At 37.8% G+C, this 27,413-nt stretch overlaps 1 protein-coding gene across 3 annotated transcripts in view; it reads left to right on the forward strand.

Moving 5' to 3' along the window:
- The window catches only part of LOC127502442 (exostosin-1a), a 337,216-nt gene extending 313,943 nt beyond the window's left edge, over positions 1 to 23,273 (forward strand). For all 3 annotated transcript variants that reach the window (XM_051875375.1, XM_051875376.1, XM_051875377.1), the window contains 3 exons: positions 4,599 to 4,759; positions 18,518 to 18,689; positions 22,665 to 23,273. In XM_051875375.1, coding sequence (XP_051731335.1) covers positions 4,599 to 4,759; positions 18,518 to 18,689; positions 22,665 to 22,850 — 519 coding nt within the window. In that variant the 3' untranslated portion in view covers positions 22,851 to 23,273. The remainder of the gene's footprint in view (positions 1 to 4,598; positions 4,760 to 18,517; positions 18,690 to 22,664) is intronic.
- Positions 23,274 to 27,413: the final 4,140 nt, after the last annotated feature.

A 27,413-nucleotide genomic window follows, 5' to 3' on the forward strand; every position in this document is an offset into this window, starting at 1 on the left:
GAAATGAACTAATCCTTTCAAATCTTTAGATGTACACAACTGTAAATCTTGTATGAGACAGAGAATTATTTATCATGTGGCCATATAATTACAAAGATCCCTTCATATACACCTGCCTGTAGTTGTGATCAACTTTTGTTGTTGTTGTTGTTTTGTTCTGCATGTCAAAGTGAATTTTCTACATGGCAAGTAAAATTAGATTTATGTCAAAGCAATTTTATCTATGTGCAAAAAATATAATTTTGTTGGTAAATTCAATTGCCAATGTATAAAACTATTAATCATAAGTAAAGGTTAGTTATTATTATATAAAATGTGCCAGAAGCTGTGTGGTAAGTTGTGCCACTGAGTCTAATAGTGATAGTGAGGTCTGGTCTCGTATAAAATTTTGAAATGTGGACCAAATTTCTTTGAAGATTCTGAGGAAGAACTGGAAAAAACAAACTCATCATTCAAAGAAAATGATCAAGGTTTTTCTCACAATGAACTGAGGAACCTCCCTCAGCCTCACAATGTTTGAGGAGCAACATTTCATATTTCCTTGCGACCTTGAACCTTGCAATGCTAATATGTTTTGTCAGTTCAACATAGAATTGTTTTGTAAACTTATTTTGTTTTGTTTTTTAATCAAGAATTTAACATTTTTAAATGTTTCGAGAAAATGAGTACCCAGAATATGGATTTATTATTATTATTATTGAATATTCTTAATTATTATTTTATTATAATAGTAAAGTTTTTTTTTTTTTTTTTTTACATATATTTTAATGTAAGTATTTTCTGGCTACATTTTTTGAAATATAAATCATTTGACATGAACAACTTTATGACTTTATTTTACAGATGCTTCAGTTGATAGCAGAAATTCTGAAATATAATTTGGGATAATGGTTTTATGTTATTTTTTTCCCCCTGTATAAAGGAAACTCAAGAAAAAAGTGGCACAGTTTACTTTACTTATGCAACAGAGCTTACTGTGTAGTATACCATATCCCACAATGCAATGTGCTTGACTTGACTTTCCTTTTGTGATGAATGAACCAGGTTGAATCTTTTTCTTGACTCATATTTTTTAATTGGACCTCTAAAACAGTCCACAACTAAAATGCAAATTAATTATATTTTCTACTAATAATAGGACAAAAATGGTATAATAGTACTATAAAAATTGTAGACTGTGTACAATATTTACTGCACTGTATTCAGTATGTTGTAAGGTATTATTCCATTTCAGACATAGCCATAATTATTTCAAGTGCCACAAGTGGTGAGAATTCATCAGATGGTTGGAAAGCTTCTAATTTCTCAAGTTCATTACGTGTGGCGAAGCTCAGAGTGTGTTTGAAACCTGCTATTCATAATTCATCATACTGATGTTTTATTAACTGCACCCAGTACATCTTTACCTCTGCCTGGCCAGAATATCCACTTAACTTTTATAGCGGTACAAGATTACAGAACCCGTATTACAAAAGTTTAATGAGTCTCAGTTTCAGTGAGGAAGCTCTTGTGGCTTTAGACAAATCCAGCAACATTTGGAGAGAAGCTTTTACTCGTTTCGCACAGTAATCTGCCCCAGTAATTGCCCTTTAAGCGTTTGAGAAGGTTTTAATTGAAAAGTGCTGAGAATGTGAGAATATGGCATATTTAGCAGTAGTTTCATTTTTTTTAAGACTGTGCAGCGCTACGGCTCCACAGAATTGATAATTGCATTGTTTCGACTCATTAACTGGCTTATTAAAATGGGAAATGTAATATAGGGGTTGAGTTTTTCTTGTGCGCCAAGCATCATTAGACTGTAGGTACATGTGTGGAATAACAGCAGCACAGCAGAGCCCATGGGTTATGATGTCGGTGCTGCAGTTAATGGCCTGAAGAATTGACCAGAAAGGGTAATAATTGTTATAGTACAATGACAGAGTAATATAAATTTCATCAATGTGTGTATTTCCACAGGTGAATTTGTATCTTTATTTATTGTATGTTTGTTTTCCCATTTTGTCTTTATTGCACATCTGATTTTGTGTATGTGTGCTTGCCGCGGATGTTAGCATTCCCATTCATCTCAATGGCAGTTGCTTGGCTGGTGCAGGATTCCCAATTTTCCTTGTGGGAACTCAAGTTTTGGATAGTGTTTTTTTTTTTTTTAAGCCAATCATCTGAGCCATAAATTCCATGTGACTAATCACTCACTCCACCCCTTTCATACAATTTACTGCAAGTTTGCATTCAGATCAGCCTCTAACCAATCAACAATTCATCCAGTGGACTGAACCAATCCCCCATCCTACTTTCTTTTTCTTTTTCCAACAATGTTTCACTTTTATGTACGTCACAATATGGAAGAATAGTTCAGTTGCACCTTCTGTTTTATAATGACTTTAACTTTAACATTAAATTATGAGTAGCAATAGCTTAGAAAGTTTCATAGTCCCAAAAGTCCAAAATGTTCCAAAGTTGGGGTGTTTATGTACCATCTAAACACTGTTGAAATACATAACTTTACTGCTTATAAGTATGCAAATTTGGATGCAACAGTACAGACAGCTGTCTTTGATTATAACAAAAACCATTCTAGTTTTGTTGCATCATATTGTGTCGCCATTCAACAAATTAGCACAACACCGGTAGAATTTGAGAGACCACAAACTGCAATCACATTTATTGTTGCTCAGCAAAATTTGCAGAAAAAAAGTGATCATTTTAATAGGAATCCATGCAATCAGGAGTGTGGAACATTTCCCCATACGAACGTTTACTAACAGAAATCTGAGAAATACAGAGCCAAACATGACATGCAGGGATAATAAAAAAATAAAAAATAAAAAAAATAATAAAAAATAAAATATTGTGGCTACATATTAAAAATTTATTCTACAACTTATTAATTCATGCCCCTACAACAAGGGAACAAATTAGTACAACATGGCCCTATATAGGAAAAAAAAAAAATGGGAACAAGCTCTTAATTCATGGTCCCGATACCTTGTTTTTTGTTTGTTTGTTTGTTTGTTTTTTCTACGTCATTTGCTCCATAGAAAGCACCTTGTTTCACTTCAGTATTGACAATGTACCATTTCTGCCTGCAAAATTTTGCAAAACAAAAAAACACCACTTTAGTTTAGGGTCCATTTCTCACAATTAATAGGTTGCTTATTAGTATGCATATTACTAGGATATTAGCTGTTTATTAGTACTTATAAAGCACATATTAATGCCTTATTCAGCATGACTATATTCTACACCTCTTAATCCTACCCAATACCTAAACTTAACAAATCAAGCATAGCGTTAGTTCTGGCAGGTCACGTCAGTCAAGCCCGTATCAGCTGACTCTACCTATAGGAATACGACGCCTATCATAGCATCCCTATATATAAGGTCCATTTTGTTTTATTAGCTGCTTTATCGCGTTTCTCAGGAACTAATTACCCTCTCCATCCCTAGCTCCTCCTCTCATCCACAGTCAGAACTTGGCCTTCCGATATTCCTCTTTAAATCAGACTCATTTTTCTTGAATTATGTTGTACATTAAATTATTGAACATTAATGAAATCTGCAATACATTTATGTTGGTTCTGTTCTGTTTACTTTAAGGGAGGTTATCGCTGCTCTCCCTGCTCTTATCCATCCTAGGTTGCATGGATGTGCTAATTGTCAGTCATCTTTTACTATAGTGGTCCTGACAGAACTACCTTACTAACTATTATTAAGCAGTAATTATGCGTTTTTTTTTTAGACAAAAGTCATAGTCAATAGTTAGTTAATAGTGAGAATAGGACTCTAAAGTGTGACCAAAATATTTAGTTAGACAATTATTTATACCCATTAATCAGCCATCATAGTGCGCCTTTCTTCTCGGACCAAGCAGCCGTGTTTCCACCTGCCATTCATCTTTCCCACACGCTCAGATCTATAATCAAGGTCTGGTACACATAATGAATGCAGCAAATTTCTGTGTCACCCACAATGCATTGCTGGAATGATGCGCCTTAAAGCCGTAATTCCTTAAGGCCGCGTTATTTGCATGATGTCATAAATCTGGCTCAGAGTCTGCGACTAACGCAGCGATTAATCTATTGTAACATTAAGGAGGACGTTTGCAACCTTTTCCTCTGATTTGAGGGTTCATTTTTTAATATGTGTGCACGCTGACTTTGACAGAGCAAGAACGGCTCTCATCCCCTGCATGCAGACAAGTCAGTTGTGTTGACGTTGGAGCATGTCTGAAGGCATTAAAAAATCCAAGGCTAAATAAAGAGCTGAGCTAAAAAAGGCTTGTTCTCTTTTAACTCTCATTGACTCTTTTGACCATTTATCTCACTGGATGTGTGCCCATGTCAGTTCTTTTAACAGACTATCAAGAGAGCTAATGTTGCTTTTGTTAATTCTACTTCTTTAATCTCTTCTGATGAGTTTCTTAAGCAATGTGTTCACTTTGGTTTTATCTTAAATCTGAAGAGATAAGGGAAAAGAACACTGTGTCGTCGTTCTTAAAGAAATAATTCAACCAAAATTTTAACTTCTTTATTTAATTTAGTTTATTTCAGAACTTATGAAATCTAAATTGTGCACTTCTGTCTTCTTTGTGTTTGCAGGTGGATTTTGCCTTCATTGTATGGCAAAGTTTTCCAGAACGGATTGTAGGCTACCCAGCACGCAGCCATTACTGGGACAGTGGGAAGGGGAGGTGGGGTTATACTTCTAAATGGACCAACGAATACTCCATGGTGCTCACAGGAGCCGCGTTCTACCACAGGTAATCTCCAGAGAATACAACACAGACAAAACTGACCTAAAGATTTATTTTTTTCTGTTCTGTTCTGAAACATTTACTACAATATGTAGACGTGTTTTAACCTGTTAAATTTCACCCTGTTTTTGAGCATAGATCTAAACTTAAATGGTTGTAATTCATGAATGTTTTGAAATACAAATCTAAGCTTGGTCTCAACAGACACTCAACAGATAATTGCAGAACTGAATCACTTTTAAAAAAAAAAAAAAATGTAAAAAGATTATAGAAGATTAAGTTTACTGTACAAGGAAATGTACTGAACTAAACCATTTTTTATTTTATATTAAAAAAATATATATTACAAAATTATTTGGACTCTGAAATTGCTAAAAAAAAAAAAAAAATCATTGTCATACACTCACTGGGCACTTTAGTAAAGGCACACTATATAAATTTTTGCCGCAAGAGGTCGCTTATTCAAAACAAAGCCGTAGCTTGATGACGCCTTGATTTCTCGGAATCATGGGAGGTGTTGTCTTCACGTCCACAGCCGGTGGAAAAGAACCTGGGCGGGACTCGGGCAGAAATCATGTTCATGGATGAGATTATTAATGCTACTGTAGTATGAAGCAGAGCAGGGCCGAGTGCTGTGCGAGCAGAAACGATGCCGCTGGAGCAATTGCTATTGATAGACAAGCGCGACACACACGGCTCGAGAGCAGCGGAACTTTTATTATGCCACAGTCGCCGCTTCTGCTTCTTCCGGTCAAGAGTATGTGGGCTGAAGCAGCGCTGTTTTATCATATTAGGTACATTTGTGTGTTGAAAGTTACTCTACTCTGCGTTCGCTCGGCAGCTACTATGAGACACTTAATGCACACTGCAGTAAGATAGATCGATATTAGTCATGGTAAAATATGGTACTTGCTGTAAATCAAGATTTAAACAATAAGACTTACTGTATTGAGCTATATAACATGATTAGTTTTCTGTCAGTGAATGTATCCATCCAAACAGTTGCTCACCTGTCTAATAAAACACATAATATATTAAAATGTCTTTAGTGTTTCCATGGTTTCTACATAATAAAACCGGAAACCGAGGGTAACGCGGGTATGATGTCATTGATAGGCGACGCACGGACAGTCGGACACGTCCATGTCCTGGTTAAAATTGCTTATTTCTCTGGATTCAAACATTCTTGGAAACATTTGGGATAATATAAGTACACAAGTCAACAAAATATATAACATTGTTCTAGTGGTTTTTGGATATTTTAATCCAAAAATCTTACATATTTTGCCCTTAAGTACACCTGTTTAGCTGCTCAATTGAATCACATGGCAACAACTCAATGCATTTAGTGATCGAGACGATCTTCTGAAGTTCAAACTGAGCATCAGAATGGGCAAGAAAGGTGATTTAAGTGACTTTGAACATGGCATGGTTGTTAGTGCAAGAAGGGCTGGTCTGAGTATTTCAGAAACTGCTGATCTGGGCCCGAAAAAGAGAAAATATCCAGTGATTGGCAATTCTGTGGGCGAAAATGCCTTGTTGATGCCAGAGGTCAGATGAGAATGACCAGACGGGTTTGAGCTGATCGAAAGGCAACAATAACTCAAATAACCACTTGTTACAACCGTGGTCTGCAGAAGAACATCTCTGAACGCACAACACATTGAATCTTAAAGCAGATGGGCTACAGCAGCAGAAGACCACACCGGGCAGGTGCCACTCCTGTCAGCTAAGAACAGGAAACTGAGGCTGCAATTCACACTGGTTCACCAAAATTGGACAATAGAAGATTGGAAAAACGTTGCCTGATCTGACGAGTCTCGATTTCTGCTGTGACATTCAGATGGTAGGGTCAGAATTTGGCATAAACAACAAAAAAAGCATGGATCCATCCTGTCTAATATATCAGCGGTTCAGGCCGCTGGTGGTGGTGTAGTGGGGTGGGAATATTTTCTTGGCACACTTTGGTCCCCTTAGTACCAACTGAGCATTATTTTAAATGCCACACCCTACTTGAGTATTGTTGCTGGCCATGTCTACCCCTTTATGACCACAGTGTACCCATCTTCTGATGGCTACTTCCAGCAGGATAACACGCCATGTCACAAAGCTCAAATCATCTCAAGCTGGTTTCTTGAACATGAACTCCACAGTGACCATATCTCAATCCAATAGAGTACATCTGGGATGTGGTGGAATGGGAGATTCGCATCATGGATGTGCAGCCAAAAATCAGCAGCAACTGTGTGATGCTATCATGTCAATATGGACCAAAATCTCTGAGGAATGTTTCCAGCACCTTGTTGAATCTATGCCACAAAGAATTAAGGCAGTCTAAGGGGGGGTCCAACTCGGTAATAGCAAGGTCTACCTAATAAAGTGTCCGGTGAATGTATGTCTAACCTAGTTGTTCCAAATTTGAAGTTAAAATGTGAGCTCTTGAATAGGCAAAACTGTTTTTTTACCATCTCCAACATTCAGTTTCACCCACAGAACATTCAAATTGGTTGTGAAGCCCTCTGCTTATTCACAATGGTAAAATAAATGAATAATTAATGTATGAATATATCCACACAAAACAAATGACTGCCAAAATGTTTGAAAGAAAAGCATAGTAGGTTTTCAAGGGCTAATCAATGTAAATAATTGTGTAAAAAAATATAAAATAATTATTTAAAACAATTATTCATAACCACCCAGTTTACTATAGTGTTAAATAACATTTTAGTGCAAAAATTCCACGTGCTCAACACAACTTTAGTTCCTTTTATTTATTTTTTTGAATTGTTTCTGAGATCCAAGCACAGCTGTGGATTAAAGTGTGTGTCATCTGAAAATATCCGTAGTCAGTTTGCCATAGCTAATACAACCTGATTAGCTGAGTTTACTAATCCTTTACAAAAATAAGCAAAATCCTTTGCTTATTTTAATCTGCTTACTTGCTTATCTTCTTCACAGGGCATTACATACACAATAACCAAAACAGTAACTTTTGCATATTCGTCTATTGGTGAAGATAAACAGAGCCAGGTCTGACTTTAAACGCTATTAATGCACGTCTTGTTATAGACTGTTGAATATGCAAAAGTGCAAATGAAATTTGAAATGTATGACGAAGGGTTTTCAGTGAATTGTGACTTAAATTTAAGTCTGTTCTATCATATGACTTCAGAAGACTTGAAATATAGTGCAGGTTTAATGGTACTGTTATGATACATGTGTTTTTTGGTAACACTTTACAATAAGGTTCATTTATTAAACATTAGTTAATGTATTAACTTACATGAAATAACCATGAGCAATACATTTTTTACTGTATTTGTTAATCTTTGTTAATGTTATTTAATAAAAATACAGCTGTTCATTGTTTATGTTAGTTCACAGTGCATTAACTAATGTTAACAAGATTTTAATAAAGTATTAATAAATGTTGAAATTAACATTAACAAAGATTAACAAATGCTGCATAAGTGCAGCTCATTATTAGTTCATGCTAACTAATGTAGTTAACTAATGTTAACTAATGAACCTTATTGTAAAGTGTTATTGTTTTTTTTATACACGTGTTTGCAGCTTGACGGACCCCCGGTCACGGATGGACTTGAAGAAAAGTGTTGATATTTTCTCTTATTATATATTCATCCTCCTTTTCATGTGTCATAGCACCTCACTCTTTAACGAGCTATATGTAGAAGGAAAAATGTCTAAACAGTCACACATGCCATTAACACATGCCCCTGAATATGTGACATGTGCATATTTATAACATTTTTCACAGCTGGACCATCATTCAGAGTCATGAAGCCTCAAGTCCCTTTGAAGATACCACAAAAGGCTTTTATACAGTACCCTGATTTCTCTATGGAAAGAAAGGACTGGTTTGTTTCTTTAGCTTGTTAAATTTATCTCTGAAATACAAGTGATATACCAAGAATAATCAAGCTACACATACAGCTAGATTGAGTAAAGTAGTTTGTTGAATATCTAGTGCATAAATATTTTGTGTCGTCTCTCTCTAGTGATGTCAATATGAATTCATCTTTCATCATGAATAGATATAATTGGCTCCAGTGCACTTTGGTTTACTTCTAGCCTTTTATGGAGACCGTGGATAATGGTAAAACAATTTTCTTTATATTTTCATTTGGTATAAGAAACATATATTTCTGGATTCACAAACTTACTTGTGGTTAATACATCAATACTCCCAGTTTCTTTGTTATAATTACAGCCAAAACACCACAAGTAATATCTTTACTTATATTGGGGAGCCTTTAAATATGTTTTGGACAATGGGGGGCCTTTGAGTCAAAAAGGTCGAGAACCCCTGCTTTATTTAAGTCATCATGTGGAACATTTCTCTGGCCCTCTCATAAGCCCCAGCCCCCTGGTTGAGAACCAGTGGACTATATTGTAATTACAAAGTCCTGTCATGAAACTCTAGGTGGCGCAGGCTGATAGGTCCTTAACTCAATCTGCTTGCAATCACATCATTCTCAATAGGGCACAGCTGATTGGTTCCTGCTGTATCAGTAGTAGGGCTGCACGATTTGGAGAAAAAAATCTAATTGCGATTTTTCTGGTTAAAATTGCGATTTTATAAAACAAATGAAAAAAAATTATATATATATATATATATATATATATATATATATACACACACACACACAGTGGGTACGGAAAGTATTCAGACCCCCTTAAATTTTTCACTCTTTGTTATATTGCAGCCATTTGCTAAAATCATTTAAGTTCATTTTGTTCCTCATTAATGTACACACAGCACCCCATATTGACAGAAAAACACAGAATTGTTGACATTTTTGCAGATTTATTAAAAAAGAAAAACTGAAATATCACATGGTCCTAAGTATTCAGACCCTTTGCTCAGTATTTAGTAGAAGCACCCTTTTGATCTAATACAGCCATGAGTCTTTTTGGGAAAGATGCAACAAGTTTTTCACACCTGGATTTGGGGATCCTCTGCCATTCCTCCTCGCAGATCCTCTCCAGTTCTGTCAGGTTGGATGGTAAACGTTGGTGGACAGCCATTTTTAGGTCTCTCCAGAGATGCTCAATTGGGTTTAAGTCAGGGCTCTGGCTGGGCCATTCAAGAACAGTCACGGAGTTGTTGTGAAGCCACTCCTTCGTTATTTTAGCTGTGTGCTTAGGGTCATTGTCTTGTTGGAAGGTAAACCTTCGTCCCAGTCTGAGGTCCTGAGCACTCTGGAGAAGGTTTTTGTCCAGGATATCCCTGTACTTGGCCGCATTCATCTTTCCCTCGATTGCAACCAGTCGTCCTGTCCCTGCAGCTGAAAAACACCCCCACAGCATGATGCTGCCACCACCATGCTTCACTGTTGGGACTGTATTGGACAGGTGATGAGCAGAGCCTGGTTTTCTCCACACATACCGCTTAGAATTAAGGCCAAAAAGTTCTATCTTGGTCTCATCAGACCAGAGAATCTTATTTCTCACCATCTTGGAGTCCTTCAGGTGTTTTTTCATGTGTCTTCCACTGAGGAGAGGCTTCCGTCGGGCCACTCTGCCATAAAGCCCCGACTGGTGGAGGGCTGCAGTGATGGTTGACTTTCTACAACTTTCTCCCATCTCCCGACTGCATCTCTGGAGCTCAGCCACAGTGATCTTTGGGTTCTTCTTTACCTCTCTCACCAAGGCTCTTCTCCCCCGATAGCTCAGTTTGGCCCGACGGCCAGCTCTAGGAAGGGTTCTGGTCGTCCCAAACGTCTTCCATTTAAGGATTATGGAGGCCACTGTGCTCTTAGGAACCTTAAGTGCAGCAGAAATTTTTTTGTAACCTTGGCCAGATCTGTGCCTTGCCACAATTCTGTCTCTGAGCTCTTCAGGCAGTTCCTTTGACCTCATGATTCTCATTTGCTCTGACATGCACTGTGAGCTGTAAGGTCTTATATAGACAAGTGTGTGGCTTTCCTAATCAAGTCCAGTCAGTATAATCAAACACAGCTGGACTCAAATGAAGGTGTAGAACCATCTCAAGGATGATCAGAAGAAATGGACAGCACCTGAGTTAAATATATGAGTGTCACAGCAAAGGGTCTGAATACTTAGGACCATGTGATATTTCAGTTTTTCTTTTTTAATAAATCTGCAAAAATGTCAACAATTCTGTGTTTTTCTGTCAATATGGGGTGCTGTGTGTACATTAATGAGGAAAAAAATGAACTTAAATGATTTTAGCAAATGGCTGCAATATAACAAAGAGTGAAAAATTTAAGGGGGTCTGAATACTTTTCGTGCCCACTGTGTATATATATATATATATATAAACGATACCAGGCTTGTTTTGCTTGTTTGTAGGGCTGCACAATTTGGCCCGAAATTTTGTGCTAATATATTATTTTGACTAATTATTTTTATTATTATTATTATCATTATTGCTAAATAAAAATATTAAACCAAATAAGAAATATTACTGTTGTAATAACTTTCATTATTAAAGTATTTAGCATTAGTATTTAATTATAAATATAACTATAATAATTAAAAAATAATATTTAAAACTTGTATGACAAAATGTGGGGTTACCTGTTAACATGCAAGCAGTATGTCTATAAATCATTAGAAAGGTCTAAGGATTTATTATCAAATATTATATTATTATGATAAAAATCTGTCTCAATTTCTTTATTTTTGTCTGGAAGAATGCATCAAAAATGGAGTCCATATATTTAATATGAACTACGTGCCTCTTATGCATCCACTGTGGAAAAAACACTTATGTACGCTGGAGAAAAACATATTGATTATATGTTCCCCTCAAAGTTCTTTAGAGAGAGAAATTATTTTTCCTATTTTTACCCTGAATAGGATTGAGTGAGCTTTACTTTGGCGCTAAACATGTCTGTTTCATACTGGACGCCAGAGGGCGCCCTTGAGCAGATAAAATCCCCAATGGGCATCATGCTATTGCTGTGACTGAATAAAAAGAAGGTAGAAACGCTTTGATTGATTAAACATGAATAAAATAAACAGACGACTACAACAATACATGGTTTATATGTTTTCTTCAAGCCTTCTCAGGTATTTCCGTAATAATAAAGTATATTTATAATCCAATGCTAATCAAAATGCTATTTCAAACACTCGATTGACGTTATGAAGTGAGTTTGGAGTAAAAACACATTAAATGTTGTCTTGTTAGAAAAGAAGTTCATAAAAGCTTCTCATGTTTGGAAAGTTTGTATATTTGACGCGTGTTGCTTTTTCTAATGCAGTGCTCTCAGATGGAGCGTCATTTACTACTGATCACAGAGCAGAGTCTTCACTAACACGCTGTGTACATATTTTTATAATTAAAAATCGCAGCCTTTGCGATGTCATAATTGCACTAAGCCAAACCGCAATTTCGATTCGATTAGCCCTAATCAGTAGCCAATGAGCTCACTCCTCAACCTTCAAATACTTGGTCAGCATTTGTTGTAGCAGTTGTAGTGCGCTTTCAGAAACCCTCCACCCTCCCCAGCTCCACCTGTATACAGGTGCTGGTCATATAATTAGAATATCATCAAAAAGTTGATTTATTTCACTAATTCCATTCAAAAAGTGAAACTTGTATATTATATTCATTCATTACACACAGACTGATATATTTCAAATGTTTATTTCTTTTAATTTTGATGATTATAACTGACAACTAAGGAAAATCCCAAATTCAGTATCTCAGAAAATTAGAATATTACTTAAGACCAATACAAAGAAAGGATTTTTAGAAATCTTGGCCAACTGAAAAGTATGAACATGAAAAGTATGAGCATGTACAGCACTCAATACTTAGTTGGAGCTCCTTTTGCCTGAATTACTGCAGCAATGCGGCGTGGCATGGAGTCGATCAGTCTGTGGCACTGCTCAGGTGTTATAAGACCCCAGGTTGCTCTGATAGTGGCCTTCAGCTCTTCTGCATTGTTGGGTCTGGCATATTGCATCTTCCTCTTCACAATACCTCATAGATTTTCTATGGGGTTAAGGTCAGGCGAGTTTGCTGGCCAATTAAGAACAGGGATACCATGGTCCTTAAACCAGGTACTGGTAGCTTTGGCACTGTGTGCAGGTGCCAAGTCCTGTTGGAAAATGAAATCTGCATCTCCATAAAGTTGGTCAGCAGCAGGAAGCATGAAGTGCTCTAAAACTTCCTGGTATACGGCTGTGTTGACCTTGGACCTCAGAAAACACAGTGGACCAGCACCAGCAGATGACATGGCACCCCAAACCATCACTGTCTGTGGAAACTTCACACTGGACCTCAAGCAACGTGGATTGTGTGCCTCTCCTCTCTTCCTCCAGACTCTGGGACCCTGATTTCCAAAGGAAATGCAAAATTTACTTTCATCAGAGAACATAACTTTGGACCACTCAGCAGCAGTCCAGTCCTTTTTGTCTTTAGCCCAGGCGAGACGCTTCTGACGCTGTCTGTTGTTCAAGAGTGGCTTGACACAAGGAATGCGACAACTGAAACCCATCTCTTGCATACGTCTGTGCGTAGTGGTTCTTGAAGCACTGACTCCAGCTGCAGTCCACTCTTTGTGAATCTCCCCCACATTTTTGAATGGGTTTTGTTTCACAATCCTCTCCAGGGTGCGGTTATCCCTATTGCTTGTACACTTTTTTCTACCACATCTTTTCCTTCCCTTCGCCTCTCTATTAATGTGCTTGGACACAGAGCTCTGTGAACAGCCAGCCTCTTTTGCAATGACCTTTTGTGTCTTGCCCTCCTTGTGCAAGGTGTCAATGGTCGTCTTTTGGACAACTGTCAAGTCAGCAGTCTTCCCCATGATTGTGTAGCCTACAGAACTAGACTGAGAGACCATTTAAAGGCCTTTGCAGTGTGTTGAGTTAATTAGCTGATTAGAGTGTGGCACCAGGTGTCTTCAATATTGAACCTTTTCACAATATTCTAATTTTCTGAGATACTGAATTTGGGATTTTCCTTAGTTGTCAGTTATAATCATCAAAATTAAAAGGAATAAACATTTGAAATATATCAGTCTGTGTGTAATGAATGAATATAATATACAAGTTTCACTTTTTGAATTGAATTAGTGAAATAAATCAACTTTTTGATGATATTCTAATTATATGACCAGCACCTGTAGATCTGCTACAGGTAAATTATGCATGCTATTATGCAGCAGCAGCATGTCTTACTTGCTCACAATAGTGTTGTGTATATATTGGTAGTAGCAAGTCCCGTACTTGCTCTGCAACAGCAGCAATAATCAACAGCAGCAGCAGATCTATTCCACCAAGACCAAACATATCAACATTGTCATATCCATTAACATATCAAACACACCGAGAGTTGTCATGACATAAATTATTTTATCTGTAACGAATATATTTGTTCATAGCAAAGATCTACATTATGCTATACATGTGAAATTGTCAAATTCTTTTTAATAAATATATATTTTTCAGCTGATGAACAATTTTCAACTAGATACTGTCAACTGTGTTCAATAAACCACAAATCCACACAGAAACTGTATTAACCACCTACAACACCCTAGTAACAGAAAGGCAACACTCTAAAAACACTCAGAGCACCTTAGCAACCACACAGAGACACATTAGACACCATCCAGGACACCCTAGCAACAGCCTAACAATACTGTAAAATCACTCAGAGTACCTTAGCAATTGCTTAGAAACACTGCAGTAACCATCCACAACACCCTAGCAGCAGAAAAAAAACACTAAAAAAAAACAGCCAGAGCATCTTAGCAACCATGCAGAAACATTCTAAACACCATCCACATCACTCTAGCAACAGCATAGCAACACTCCAAAAACACTCAGAGCACCCTAGCAACCATACAAAAACACTCTAGACACCATCCACAACAGCATAGCAACACTGTAAGAACACTCGGAGTAACTTAGCAATCACTAAGGAACACTCTAAAAACACCCAGAGCACCTTAGCAACCATAGATAAATAGAAACACTATCCTTCCACAACACCCTAGCTACAGCATAGAAACGCTCTGAACACTCAGAGCACCTTAGCAATCGCATAGGAACACTGTAGTAACCATCCACAACACCTTAACAACAGCACAGAAACGCTCTAAAACACTCAAAGCGCCTTAGCAATCGCATAGAAACACTGTAGTAACCATCCACAACACAGTAGCTACAGCACAGCAACTCTATAAAAACTCAGAGCACCTTAGCAATCACATAGGAACATTGTAGTAACCATCCACAACTCCCTAGCAACAGCATAGAAATACTCTAAACCACTCAGAGCACCTTAGCAATCACATAGGAACACTGTAGTAACCATCCACAACACCTTAGCAACAGCATAGAAACGCTCTAAAACACTCAAAGCGCCTTAGCAATCGCATAGAAACACTGTAGTGACCATCCACAACACCGTAGCTACAGCACAGCAACTCTATAAAAACTCAGAGCACCTTAGCAATCGCATAGGAACACTGTAGTAACCACAACACCCTAGCAACAGCATAGAAACGCTCTAAAACACTCAGAGCATCTTAGGAATCTCATAGAAATCGCATAGACCATCCAAAACACCCTAGCAACAGCATAGCAGGGATTCACAGCTTGTTGAATCTTGAATCATTGTTGCGGGCTCTCACAGAATTTGGACAAGAGGCTGGCATGAGGTCAGTGTCAGACACTTGTAAAAGCTGAATGTGAGACCTGCTGCGATAGAGATCGCTCAGAGACAGGCTGATATTAAACCAGGTAATAAATGTTCAGTCTGACAGTTTCACTGGCCATATTTTAGCGATAAATGGCACAGGTGAGATGGAGTTCACAGTTTGTTTTAGCCGAAGGTCTCTGAACTCATCACTCACAACACACACACACACACAGAGACCTTCAGACTGACACATCACACACCCAACACACAGATTAACCGCTTTGCTACTGGTCAGCGAGCTGACACACCACCTGCAAAGTGACCCCAGCTTAAAGTGCGCAGGAGAAAAAGACATAAATAAACGTGTGAAGAGAGATAAGCCACCTGCAGGGCTGAGAGGAACGTTCTGACGGCTGTCCCTCAAAGAGAGAGAGAAAAAAGAGAGGGAAGGAAAGAGAATGACAGACAAGACGTCTGCAGGCAGCAAAGGAGATTCAGTTTAATAAGGACAGCGAGAGAGAGAGAGAGTAGGTGTCACTCACAGAAATTAAAACATCTGTCTTTTTGAGGTTCTCACAGCAGGGTGGCCTCTTCCTGTCTCTGTCTGTGCAGGATATCATCAGTGACTATCTCAGTCCCACCCAGAAGAACATTTTGTTGCTCTTAATGGAGCACTCATTTGATTTGTCTCAAATGTTTCTCCTAAAAGAAAATATGAAAAATAATTACAAGATTGTTAAAGGGATAATAGATCTTTCTTCTGTGGAACACAAAAGAAGATATTTTGAAGAATGTTGGTAACTAAACAGATTCAGTTCCCATTGACTTCCACTGTATGGACAAAAAATTCAATGGAAGTCATTCGCCACGTTCACACTGTCAGTTTTTGAGATTGACAACCGCATTTACTTACAGGTGTGAGTCTCGAAATGTCCCGTTCACACAGCAACATACAGTAGCGTCTGGAATACTGTCAGTATAAACGTGCAAGGAGAGTCAAGCTCGTATTCTCTAGTAACCATAAGGAGAGTGACCAACGTATTATTAAAGATGGCGACGTCCATAAAACTGAAAAGTCTCATCACTTTTGACATGACAAGAGACCAATTGAACCACGAGTTCATCCATTCAAACTTCATTAACCAACAGCAGCATCAATGTAAACACGAGCTAGCCGGAGTCTTTAACCGTTGCACTCGAGTGTCACGTCCTTTGCGACGTCTCGCGCATGACACGGCATTTGAATTTTGAAAAGAAACACAAAACTGACGGGAGTCGCTCCGGTGGAGAACAGTGACTGGCTCTAACACCTTAAGACAGTGTTACTTATTGCGCGGCTCGCGAGCCTCCTGCGGTGCGCCAAGCTTTAATTTGTGGCTCGCATGGCAGTAAATAATACAGTGATAATAACCTAACGTGAAAATCTTCCCCAATGGCTTTCTATGACAGCGCGCTGCAGTTCCATTTTTCACCACAGATTTACGTTGGAAATTTGTGGGGCGCTGTAGAGCTAGGGTGGGCTCCACACCAACCGAGAGACTGACTGGCCGGTTAGTATCATGAATACATGCCTGCCGAATCCATGCGCTACATTTTAACATATCCTGCTCACTTTACGACTTAAAATAGTCTAGAAAATCCGAATTTCTCAATCTCAACCATGGAACATCTTGCATGCCTCAGAAGGATTGCAAACAACAAGCTACAAATACAACATGAAGAAAGTCAAGGAATGCATGCTTCCGCTCATCCCAGCATTAATGTAATCCTGCTTTTTTGTCATTAAGGGAAATATCTTGTCTCAATTACAAATTAGACTGGTAAATGATAAAGAATGATTTCCGCCTTTTGCATTTATTGCATATTGTATGTTCATGGATGACAGATTGATAAGCAGATATGCTATTTATGAACATGACAAAATACTACTATAGTAATTTATAGTAAATACTATAGTGTTTTTGAACCATACAAAAGTACTTGAATTAATTTGTTGTGGTAATTCTATAGTTGCTGTGGTAATATAACAACAACTATAGTAATATAAACAAATTATTTTACCTAAAGTTTTCTACAACTATAGGGTATATTATACTACAATACACTACACTTTACTGTAGTAAAAACTAAAGTATACTACAGTATTTATTACAGTTTATCAGTTCACTATAGTTAATACTATATTATGCTGTAGCATTCATTAACAAAGTGTTTTAAATACTTTAATATATACAGTATACTACAATTTACTATAGTATGGTTCAAAAACACTATAATATTTACTGTATAAATTACTATAGTATTTTTTCATGTACTGGATGTAACTTTTGATAATTGGCGGTAAAAGTGGCTCTTCTATTGACTTTGTCCTATCAGTGTGGCTCTCATGAAAAAAATAGTGAAGACCACTGCCTTAAGATGACACACAGCTCACATCTTCTTCGCTGTAAGTTACCGAAAGCAAAACCACACACAAAACACCTTATAAAAGCGGCTCTCTCGCACTGTATGACATGACAGACAACTAGTTGTCCAGTCCTGTTCCGTTCACACAGCGCGTAATTGTTGAGAACGCGGTTGTGAGTCCTGAAAATTCTGTTGTAGAATGCGGTTGTCACTCCCATAAATAACCGTACTGCATGTGAACATAACCGTATTAAGGACTCAAATACAGGAATGACAACCGTATTCTGGTGCTGTGTGAATGTGGCCATTAATGAGACATCAGCATTCTTCAAAATATCTTCTTTTGTGTTTAGCAGAAGAAAAAAAAGGGTTTGGAACAACTTGAGGGTGAGTAAATGATGACAGAATTTTCATTTTTGTGTGAACTTTTCCTCTATGTGAATAACACTATAAAACTGCCCAACAATACAAGAGTGCTGTTAGATGCATAAACCTGAAGAAAAACATGAAACTATCACTGTCAGTAGATTAAAATAATTGTAATTAAACACAGCTGAACACAGGGAGGAAACACAGGAACCAAAAGAAACACAACATAAAAGTCCACAAACAGAACATAACCATTACAGTGCCATTAATGTCAAATTTACGGCGTTTTTCAAACAACTAAATAATATCTTTATTAATATATTTTTATTTATTTTGGACAGGTATTATCATCACCTGTACACATACTACCTTCCGATGTCTCTGCTGTCAATGGTGGACCAGTTGGCCAACTGTGAGGATATCCTCATGAATTTCCTCATCTCTGCAGTAACCAAACTCCCGCCAATCAAAGTCACGCAGAAAAAACAGTACAAGGAGACCATGATGCAGCAGGTATGAGTCTGTGTGTGTATGGGTTGTAAATAGATGAGTGTGTGTCCAGGGTGATTCCCTATTGAGATCAGAAACGTCTGTGTAGTGTGTGATGGATGGAGCGCTCTAGGGCCGGGAGTGTGTGTGGATCTGGTTCAGCAGTATTGGTCCGTTTGATGGATGTCTTTATGGTAAGGCGAGATTAATGATTGACAGCAAGGTTGCTGTACTATCTTTCTCTCTGTCTGTCTACCTTACCCATTTCCCCCTGCTCTCCTTCTCCTCTCTTAATACATTTCTCCATTCTTTCCAATTTCCAGTTGTATATCACCTCTATGTCTTTTCAAAACTCTGCACTCCTTAGCATTAGTGATTAGCCAATATTTTTTTTCAGAGCAAGGTGACCAATGGCTGATATAGTGAAATTTTAGTATAATGATAATGTATTATGTTCTTCGTCCATTTTGGGGAAAAAAAAATAAAAAAATAAAATTGCTTAATGCTACAATATGTTTCGGCAGAGTTGCTGTGAATCTTCTTTTCTTACAAAATATTTGTATAAAAATGTAAATATAATTATTGACATGAGATTATTGATTATATATATTTATATATATATATATATATATATATATATACACACATACAGTGGGTACGGAAAGTATTCAGACCCCCTTAAATTTTTCACTCTTTGTTATATTGCAGCCATTTGCTAAAATCATTAAAGTTCATTTTTTTTCCTCATTAATGTACACACAGCACCCCATATTGACAGAAAAACACAGAATTGTTGACATTTTTGCAGATTTATTAAAAAAGAAAAACTGAAATATCACATGGTCCTAAGTATTCAGACCCTTTGCTGTGACACTCATATATTTAACTCAGGTGCTGTCCATTTCTTCTGATCATCCTTGAGATGGTTCTACACCTTCATTTGAGTCCAGCTGTGTTTGATTATACTGATTGGACTTGATTAGGAAAGCCACACACCTGTCTATATAAGACCTTACAGCTCACAGTGCATGTCAGAGCAAATGAGAATCATGAGGTCAAAGGAACTGCCTGAAGAGCTCAGAGACAGAATTGTGGCAAGGCACAGATCTGGCCAAGGTTACAAAAAAATAGAGCACAGTGGCCTCCATAATCCTTAAATGGAAGATGTTTGGGACGACCAGAACCCTTCCTAGAGCTGGCCATCCGGCCAAACTGAGCTATCGGGGGAGAAGAGCCTTGGTGAGAGAGGTAAAGAAGAACCCAAAGATCACAGTGGCTGAGCTCCAGAGATGCAGTCGGGAGATGGGAGAAAGTTGTAGAAAGTCAACCATCACTGCAGCCCTCCACCAGTCGGGGCTTTATGGCAGAGTGGCCCGACGGAAGCCTCTCCTCAGTGCAAGACACATGAAAGCCCGCATGGAGTTTGCTAAAAAACACCTGAAGGACTCCAAGATGGTGAGAAATAAGATTCTCTGGTCTGATGAGACCAAGATAGAACTTTTTGGCCTTAATTCTAAGCAGTATGTGTGGAGAAAACCAGGCACTGCTCATCACCTGTCCAATACAGTCCCAACAGTGAAGCATGGTGGTGGCAGCATCATACTGTGGGGGTGTTTTTCAGCTGCAGGGACAGGACGACTGGTTGCAATCGAGGGAAAGATGAATGCGGCCAAGTACAGGGATATCCTGGACGAAAACCTTCTCCAGAGTTGCTCAGGACCTCAGACTGGGCCGAAGGTTTACCTTCCAACAAGACAATGACCCTAAGCACACAGCTAAAATAACGAAGGAGTGGCTTCACAACAACTCCGTGACTGTTCTTGAATGGCCCAGCCAGAGCCCTGACTTAAACCCAATTGAGCATCTCTGGAGAGACCTAAAAATGGCTGTCCACCAACGTTTACCATCCAACCTGACAGAACTGGAGAGGATCTGCAAGGAGGAATGGCAGAGGATCCCCAAATCCAGGTGTGAAAAACTTGTTGCATCTTTCCAGAAAGACTCATGGCTGTATTAGATCAAAAGGGTGCTTCTACTAAATACTGAGCAAAGGGTCTGAATACTTAGGACCATGTGATATTTCAGTTTTTCTTTTTTAATAAATCTGCAAAAATGTCAACAATTCTGTGTTTTTCTGTCAATATGGGGTGCTGTGTGTACATTAATGAGGGAAAAAAAATGAACTTAAATGATTTTAGCAAATGGCTGCAATATAACAAAGAGTGACAAATTTAAGGGGGTCTGAATACTTTCCGTACCCACTGTATGTAGATATATAGATATTCCCCATACCCCTGCTCAATACAGCATTCCAGCAATGCTAAAATAGCATGGGTTTTCAAATACCAATATCCGCTTGTTAAGTTGTGATGGAACGCCATTTCTGGGTCCAAGCCTTGACTCGTTTCACTTGAGAATGGCATCTCCACGGCCGTTTATGAGCGCTATTTATTCATATTAAACATTTAACATTTTAAAGTTAAACATTTCAAATACTTACAGTCTACACAACAGTCTCCAGACTCACAGTGTCACAGACATTAATATTTTAACGATTTATAAAAGATGAATCACTGTCTGGCCATCTGGGATTTTGGTATGGAGATTATAATTTTTTGGAAGTATTACACCACATCCTGTGTGTATATTAGCACCATTTGTTGTTTTCTTGTGGTATGAGATAGAGCGTTTAGACCCGGAAGCGCTGCAGCGTGACGTCAGACTTAACAACCAAATAGCACGGCTTCTTGTACCTCATTGATTTAGGGGCCATTTACACAACTAAAAATGTAAAACTTTTTATGCGTTTTGGTCATACATTTGACAATGGCGTTTTGGGGGCCTGAAAATGCAAACTTTTGAAAACTGGTTTCAAAGTGCAAGTTTTTGAAAAAATATCTTTATTGTCTCCGTGTAAACGACAAAAAACGCGAATTTGTGAAAAGGGTGATGTCATGTCTATAGACGCATAGTTCTTCTTTACGAAGTGACATTGCCAACTACTGGCCTGGCAGCATAATACAGCGTTTTAGTAGTTTTCACGGATCCGTGTGAAAGGGGATCGTTTTGACAACGTTGTTGCCTGTAAGCGAAAAACACATTTTTTTTTTTTACCTTTTTTAGTTGTTGTGTAAACATACCCTTAGTAGTAACCATCTTATCTTTACATTTTTCAGTAGTTTGACATTAGTTTTCAAAGCAATGCAGCTTCAGTAACAAGTTGCGTTTTATAACAAGGAGTACCACAAAATGATACATTCCTGCTTTTTGTTATCTTGCATTTAATGCCCTTATTGAGATACTGTTTGTGGCAGAAATGTCCTGCTCTGATTTTAAAAATAAGCTGTTGTCCCCTTGATTGAATACTGTAGATAGGATGTAGTTAGCTATTTTTTTGTTATTAGCTTGTAGCATGGGCTAGCTAACTAGTTGTTGTTGTTTTTTTTCAAATGGGCATTTTCACTGTAGTTTAAATACTTTTATGAGTAGTTTTGAGTTTGTGAAGATACAGTTTCAAAGTTTTAGAAAGTTCATTGTTTTACTCAAGATTTGCTCAAAATTCACTTGAATTTAAACTATAAGCTAACGCTAGAAGCTAAATGGCTATTTTCTGAGTATAATCTCAAAAAGTTAAAATATCAGTCAGTCATATCCGTGTGTCTAAAAAATTTGTAATGAAATAAGTTATGACCAGTATAAAATATTTTTGTGTTCCTTTCTATGTCCAAAGAATTGTGTGCATGTTGCTCTGTATTAGCGGATTGTAAGCTTCTTTAACAAGGAGCTAGACATCCTTCCACAGTGTTTCTCATGAATGTAAGGCTATAACTGTCATCTGTCCTCTGAGTCGTGAAATGAACACTCTGTGTTCGCTCTGTTTGTCAGTGTCTTTTAAAGTGCTGCCCAATTCCAGTAACATGTTCTTGCTCTCATTCATAATCTGCCTGGTGAACCATACACAGACCTCTCTCCCTCTCCCTCTCCCTCTCTCTCTCTCAGGGCTCTAAGGCATCTCGATGGGCCGACCCAGACCACTTTGCACAGCGTCAGTCCTGCATGAACTCTTTCACGAGTTGGTTTGGCTTCATGCCTCTCTTTCACTCTCAGTTGCGTCTGGATCCCGTCCTCTTCAAAGACCAGGTCTCCATCCTACGCAAGAAATACAGAGACATCGAGAGGTTGTGAGGGGCTAACCCCCCCTCTCCCCCTCCAGTGAACTCACCCGGACATTCCGATACAGACCTGCAGTGTTCGATTCGCCTGGACATATTAAAGACCAGATACAAATACAATATATTCCATCTACAGAATAAATTATAACAAAATATGCAACACTGAATGATTTTATCTGCGGCTGAAGGTTTTGTGGCAGACAGCTGCCCAGAATCGGACTGGTCTTTGCGCGTTTGAATTTGTTGTCGTTGTCGGTGTTGTTGTTCGGAAGGGACGTGGTTGCACACGTATAAACAGGCGTGTGAATGGATGGAAAATAGCTCAAAGTGTCACCTATGCCTGCAATATGTATTTTAATTTCAATTTTTTTTAAAGAAATTATCTTCTTTTTTTTAAAGAAGTTTAAAAAAAATAAAATCTATGAATGCAAATGTATCATTTTATTGTGTGTTTTTTTTCCTTTAATACCCCAACTTCACTTCAGAACAGGTCATCCAATATGAATAATATTTGTTCCTGATGTTTTGAGAAAATCAGCAGTAAGTTTCTGCAGTTAGGAAAGCTTATATAGGGCTGTTGATTAATTTGTGAGAAGAGTGTGAATTATGGGGGATGGGTGTTAATTAAGGCATCAACCCCCTTAAACGGGTACTTCAATGCTGGAAAAATGTGCTTTCAGTAAAAGTAAAAAGGCGATAAAAAACTGAAATCGGTGCTACCTGCCTAGAGAAAGAAGAAAAAAGGCTGTCTTCCCTTTTGCCAAATACATAGGAAAACTTCAGCACCCATAATGCACTTGGCATGGCCACTCCCACCAGTCTGCTGTGGATATGCTTACCAGAGTATTGCGTTTTCCAGCAGACTTTTGCTGACAAATAAACTTGAATTTCTTGGTCCAGGTAACACAGAGAACTAATAAAAATTGTTCATTTACATATTGCCTACTACCAACGTTGTAACAAAGCGGGTTGAAAATCTGCGAAGTTACACTTTAAAGTCAAAACTAAAGGTTGGAGGTAGGGTCTTTTAAGTACATATTCTTTTTACATGTACATTGACACCCGATAAGACATGCTATGTTGCACATCTGAGAGAGACATTTTTGTGCATATTGTCATATTTGTTCTTGTAGATCTGAGTCATAGGTTGTGTCTGAAATCACCCCCTATACCATTCAATAGTGCACTATTGGGTCAACCATGTGCAACCATGGGTCTGTCCCAATACACATGCAGTCTTTGCACTTAACCACTTGCTACTCACATGAATTTCCTGTATTTTGGCCAAGTGCGCCAAAGTGGGCGTGTAGAACTTTTGATTTACGATGTATGGGACACACTTTTCAACATTTATTTTCAATACTTTGCAGTTTTAAAATAAACTACTAAACGTCTGTTCAGTAGGCCCTATGTAACAGACAACACAATTGTCGGTAACACTTTATTTTAGTGTCATTGTTACATATGTTACATGTAGTTACTATAGTAAGAACTATAAATTGTGCAACTAACCCTAAACCATACCAAACCAAACCCTTATCCTAACCCTATAGTAAGTACATGTAGTTACTTAAAGGGTTAGTTCACCCAAAAATTAAAATAATGTCATTTATTACTCACCCTCATGCCATTCCACACCCGTAAGACCTTCATTCATCTTCAGAACACAAATTTCAAAACACTGCTTCATGAAGCTTCGGAGCGTTATGAATCAGCGTGTTGAATCATGATTCGGATCGCGCATCAAACCGCCAAACTGCTGAAATCACGTGACTTTGGCGCTCCGAACAGCTGATTCAACACGCTGATTCATAACGCTCCTAAGCTTCCTGAAGCAGTGTTTTGAAATCGGCCATCACTATACAAGTCGTTATTTATTTATTTTTTTTTGGCACACCAAAAATATTCTCGTTGCTTTATAACATTACTACTGAGCCACTGTACTCACATGAACTGATTTAAATATGTTTTTAGTACATTAATGGATCTTGAGAGAGGAAATGTCATTGCAGGCTATGCAGGCCTCACTGAGCCATCGAATTTCAACAAAAATATCTTAATTTGCGTTCCGAAGATTAACGAAGGTCTTACGGGTGTGGAACAGCATGAGGGTGAGTAATAAATGACATTATTTTCATTTTTGGGTGAACTAACCCTTTAATTCACCCAAAATGAAAATTCTGTCATTAATTACTCACCCTCATGTCGTTCCACACCCGTAAGATCTTCATTCATCTTCAGAACACAAATTAAGATGTTTTTTTATTAAATCCGATGGCTCAGTGAAGCCTGCATTGCCAGCAAGACAATTAACACTTTCAATCCCCAGAAAGCTACTAAAGACATGTTTAAAACAGTTCATGTGACTACAGTGGTTTAACCTTAATGTTATGAAGCAATGAGAATACTTTTTGTGCACCAAAAAAAAAAAAAATAAAAAAAAAAACTTTATTCAACAATATCTAGTGATGGGCGATTTCAAAACACTGCATGAAGCTTCATGAATCTTTTGTTTTGAATGAATCTTTTGGTTTGGAGCGTGTATCAAACTGCCAAAGTCACGTGAACACGTAACGTCAACGTACCCCCTTTAGTTACTGTTGCTTAGTCGGACAAGCCATACCTCTCTCACGCCACATCATGTTCTCACAGAATGACAACACGTCGACAGACAAGACAGAACAGGTTACTTTTGGTATAAAACAAAGTCTCAGCTTTCGAATTTTGTAAATGTTTTAATATACTCATTCAAACCTAATTATGACACTTTCATAATGTCTTAGATCTCTGTCTGTTCAAGGTGTGGCGACCCAATGATCGGCAACCCTAGTCTGACTCGGACCCGACACCGGACTCACCTGCAGAAGAGCGTTGTGGCTTTACATCAGTACCATCAGTACAAGGGCTTTGCTTGGGCCTCTCCAGCCTGGGCAGGATCACTGTTAGAGTCGGTCCTGAGGAAATTTTAGACACCATTTTCAAAGACCTTTGTATTGGGAAATAGAATAGAATAAGTAGAATAAATCAATTAAAATGTAAATGGGTCAACAAGAAAGATGTTTATTATTTATCATTTGTAATTCTAAAATAAAAATCAGACTCAAACGTTTAGAGAACTGATTGTTTTCCAGGGCATGTACACTACTGCTCAAAAGTTTGGGGTCAGTAAGCTTTTTTATTAAAAGAAATTAATACTTTTATTCAGCAAGAATGCATTCAAATTGATCAAAAGTGATAGTAAAAATATTTATATTATTTTTATTTTTAACTTTTTTATCAAAGAATCCTAAAAGAATTGTATCATAGCCAGCCAACTGTTATCAGGCCATTGATCGGAGCTTATATTAGTAAAAAAAAGACCAACTGAAAATTAATAGGGGAGCTGAAAATCAGAGAAACAATTAGTGTTCAGGAGCATATTCATCATGTTCACAAATTTCCTGATTAAACATTAAAGCACACTAGTGTGATAAACTAGCGTCATATTTTATGTAGAACTGACCAAATTATCCACAAACAACACGTTTTCACTCAAAAACTGAGGTACATAAGCTCAGATAAATACGAAATAATAAATAAATTAGAAATAGTGCATAATTCATTTTATGTCATAATTTATGTACAAGTAAAAAGCTCTGGGCAAATTTTAAAAGGCATTTGTTCACTTATGGAAAAGTTGTTCCAAACAAAATGAGGCAGTTATAAATAGAAGAGGACAGATGAGGTATGTATAAACAACAAGTCTTTATTTGTAGGTAAAGGGAGAGCAGAGTGGGAATGCAACAGGTAAGGATAGGACTTTGATTAATGTGGATTGTAGACTACAAATACTTTGTTACCTTACTTAAGTAGAAATTTTAGGTAGGCCTATCTATACTTTACTGGAGTAATTATTCTTCAGCCGACCTTTTACTTCTGCTCCTTACATTTTCACGCAATTATCTGTACTTTCTACTCCTTACATTTTAAAAATAGCCTCGTTACTCCTATTTCATGTCGACTTGTTTTCATTCAGGCTTGTCATCCTTCAAAAAAAAAAAAAAAACAGATAAATCGCGCCATCCGGATAGAGTGAATTTGATTGTGGTTGGATGAGAAGTATAAACATATACCATTCCGACACCCTATTGGTTTGTACGCGATCCATCGCACCTGCACATGACACAAATCACGTCACACTCCAGCAAGGAAGACATAGCCAGTGTTGGGGTCGTTACTCAAAAAAGATTATTTCTTAAAAGTTATTTCTCCACTACTGGCTCATTTATCAAACGGGTGCTTTCTCTTCGTCCTCCGCAAATTAAGCTACAGTAGGTAGTTCGGTAGAGAGACGTTTGAATAAATTAGCGTTTGCGATTGACAATGTTGTGATAAGTAGGCTATACTAACTTTGTAACTCGTTACCCCCAACACTGGACATAGCAGACGTATGTAGCCAAGTACGAAGATGTCTGTGGCAGAGACTCAAGAAGAGAACTCGAGCGAAATGTCCCAACCAAGACCAGCGAGGAGGTTGGTAGAAACAGGTAGCCTGGTGCACCCCAAATTTTTCAACATTAACATTTTAATATAACAT

This window comes from Ctenopharyngodon idella, chromosome 20 (assembly GCF_019924925.1).
Source record: "Ctenopharyngodon idella isolate HZGC_01 chromosome 20, HZGC01, whole genome shotgun sequence".
Lineage (NCBI taxonomy): Eukaryota > Metazoa > Chordata > Actinopteri > Cypriniformes > Xenocyprididae > Ctenopharyngodon > Ctenopharyngodon idella.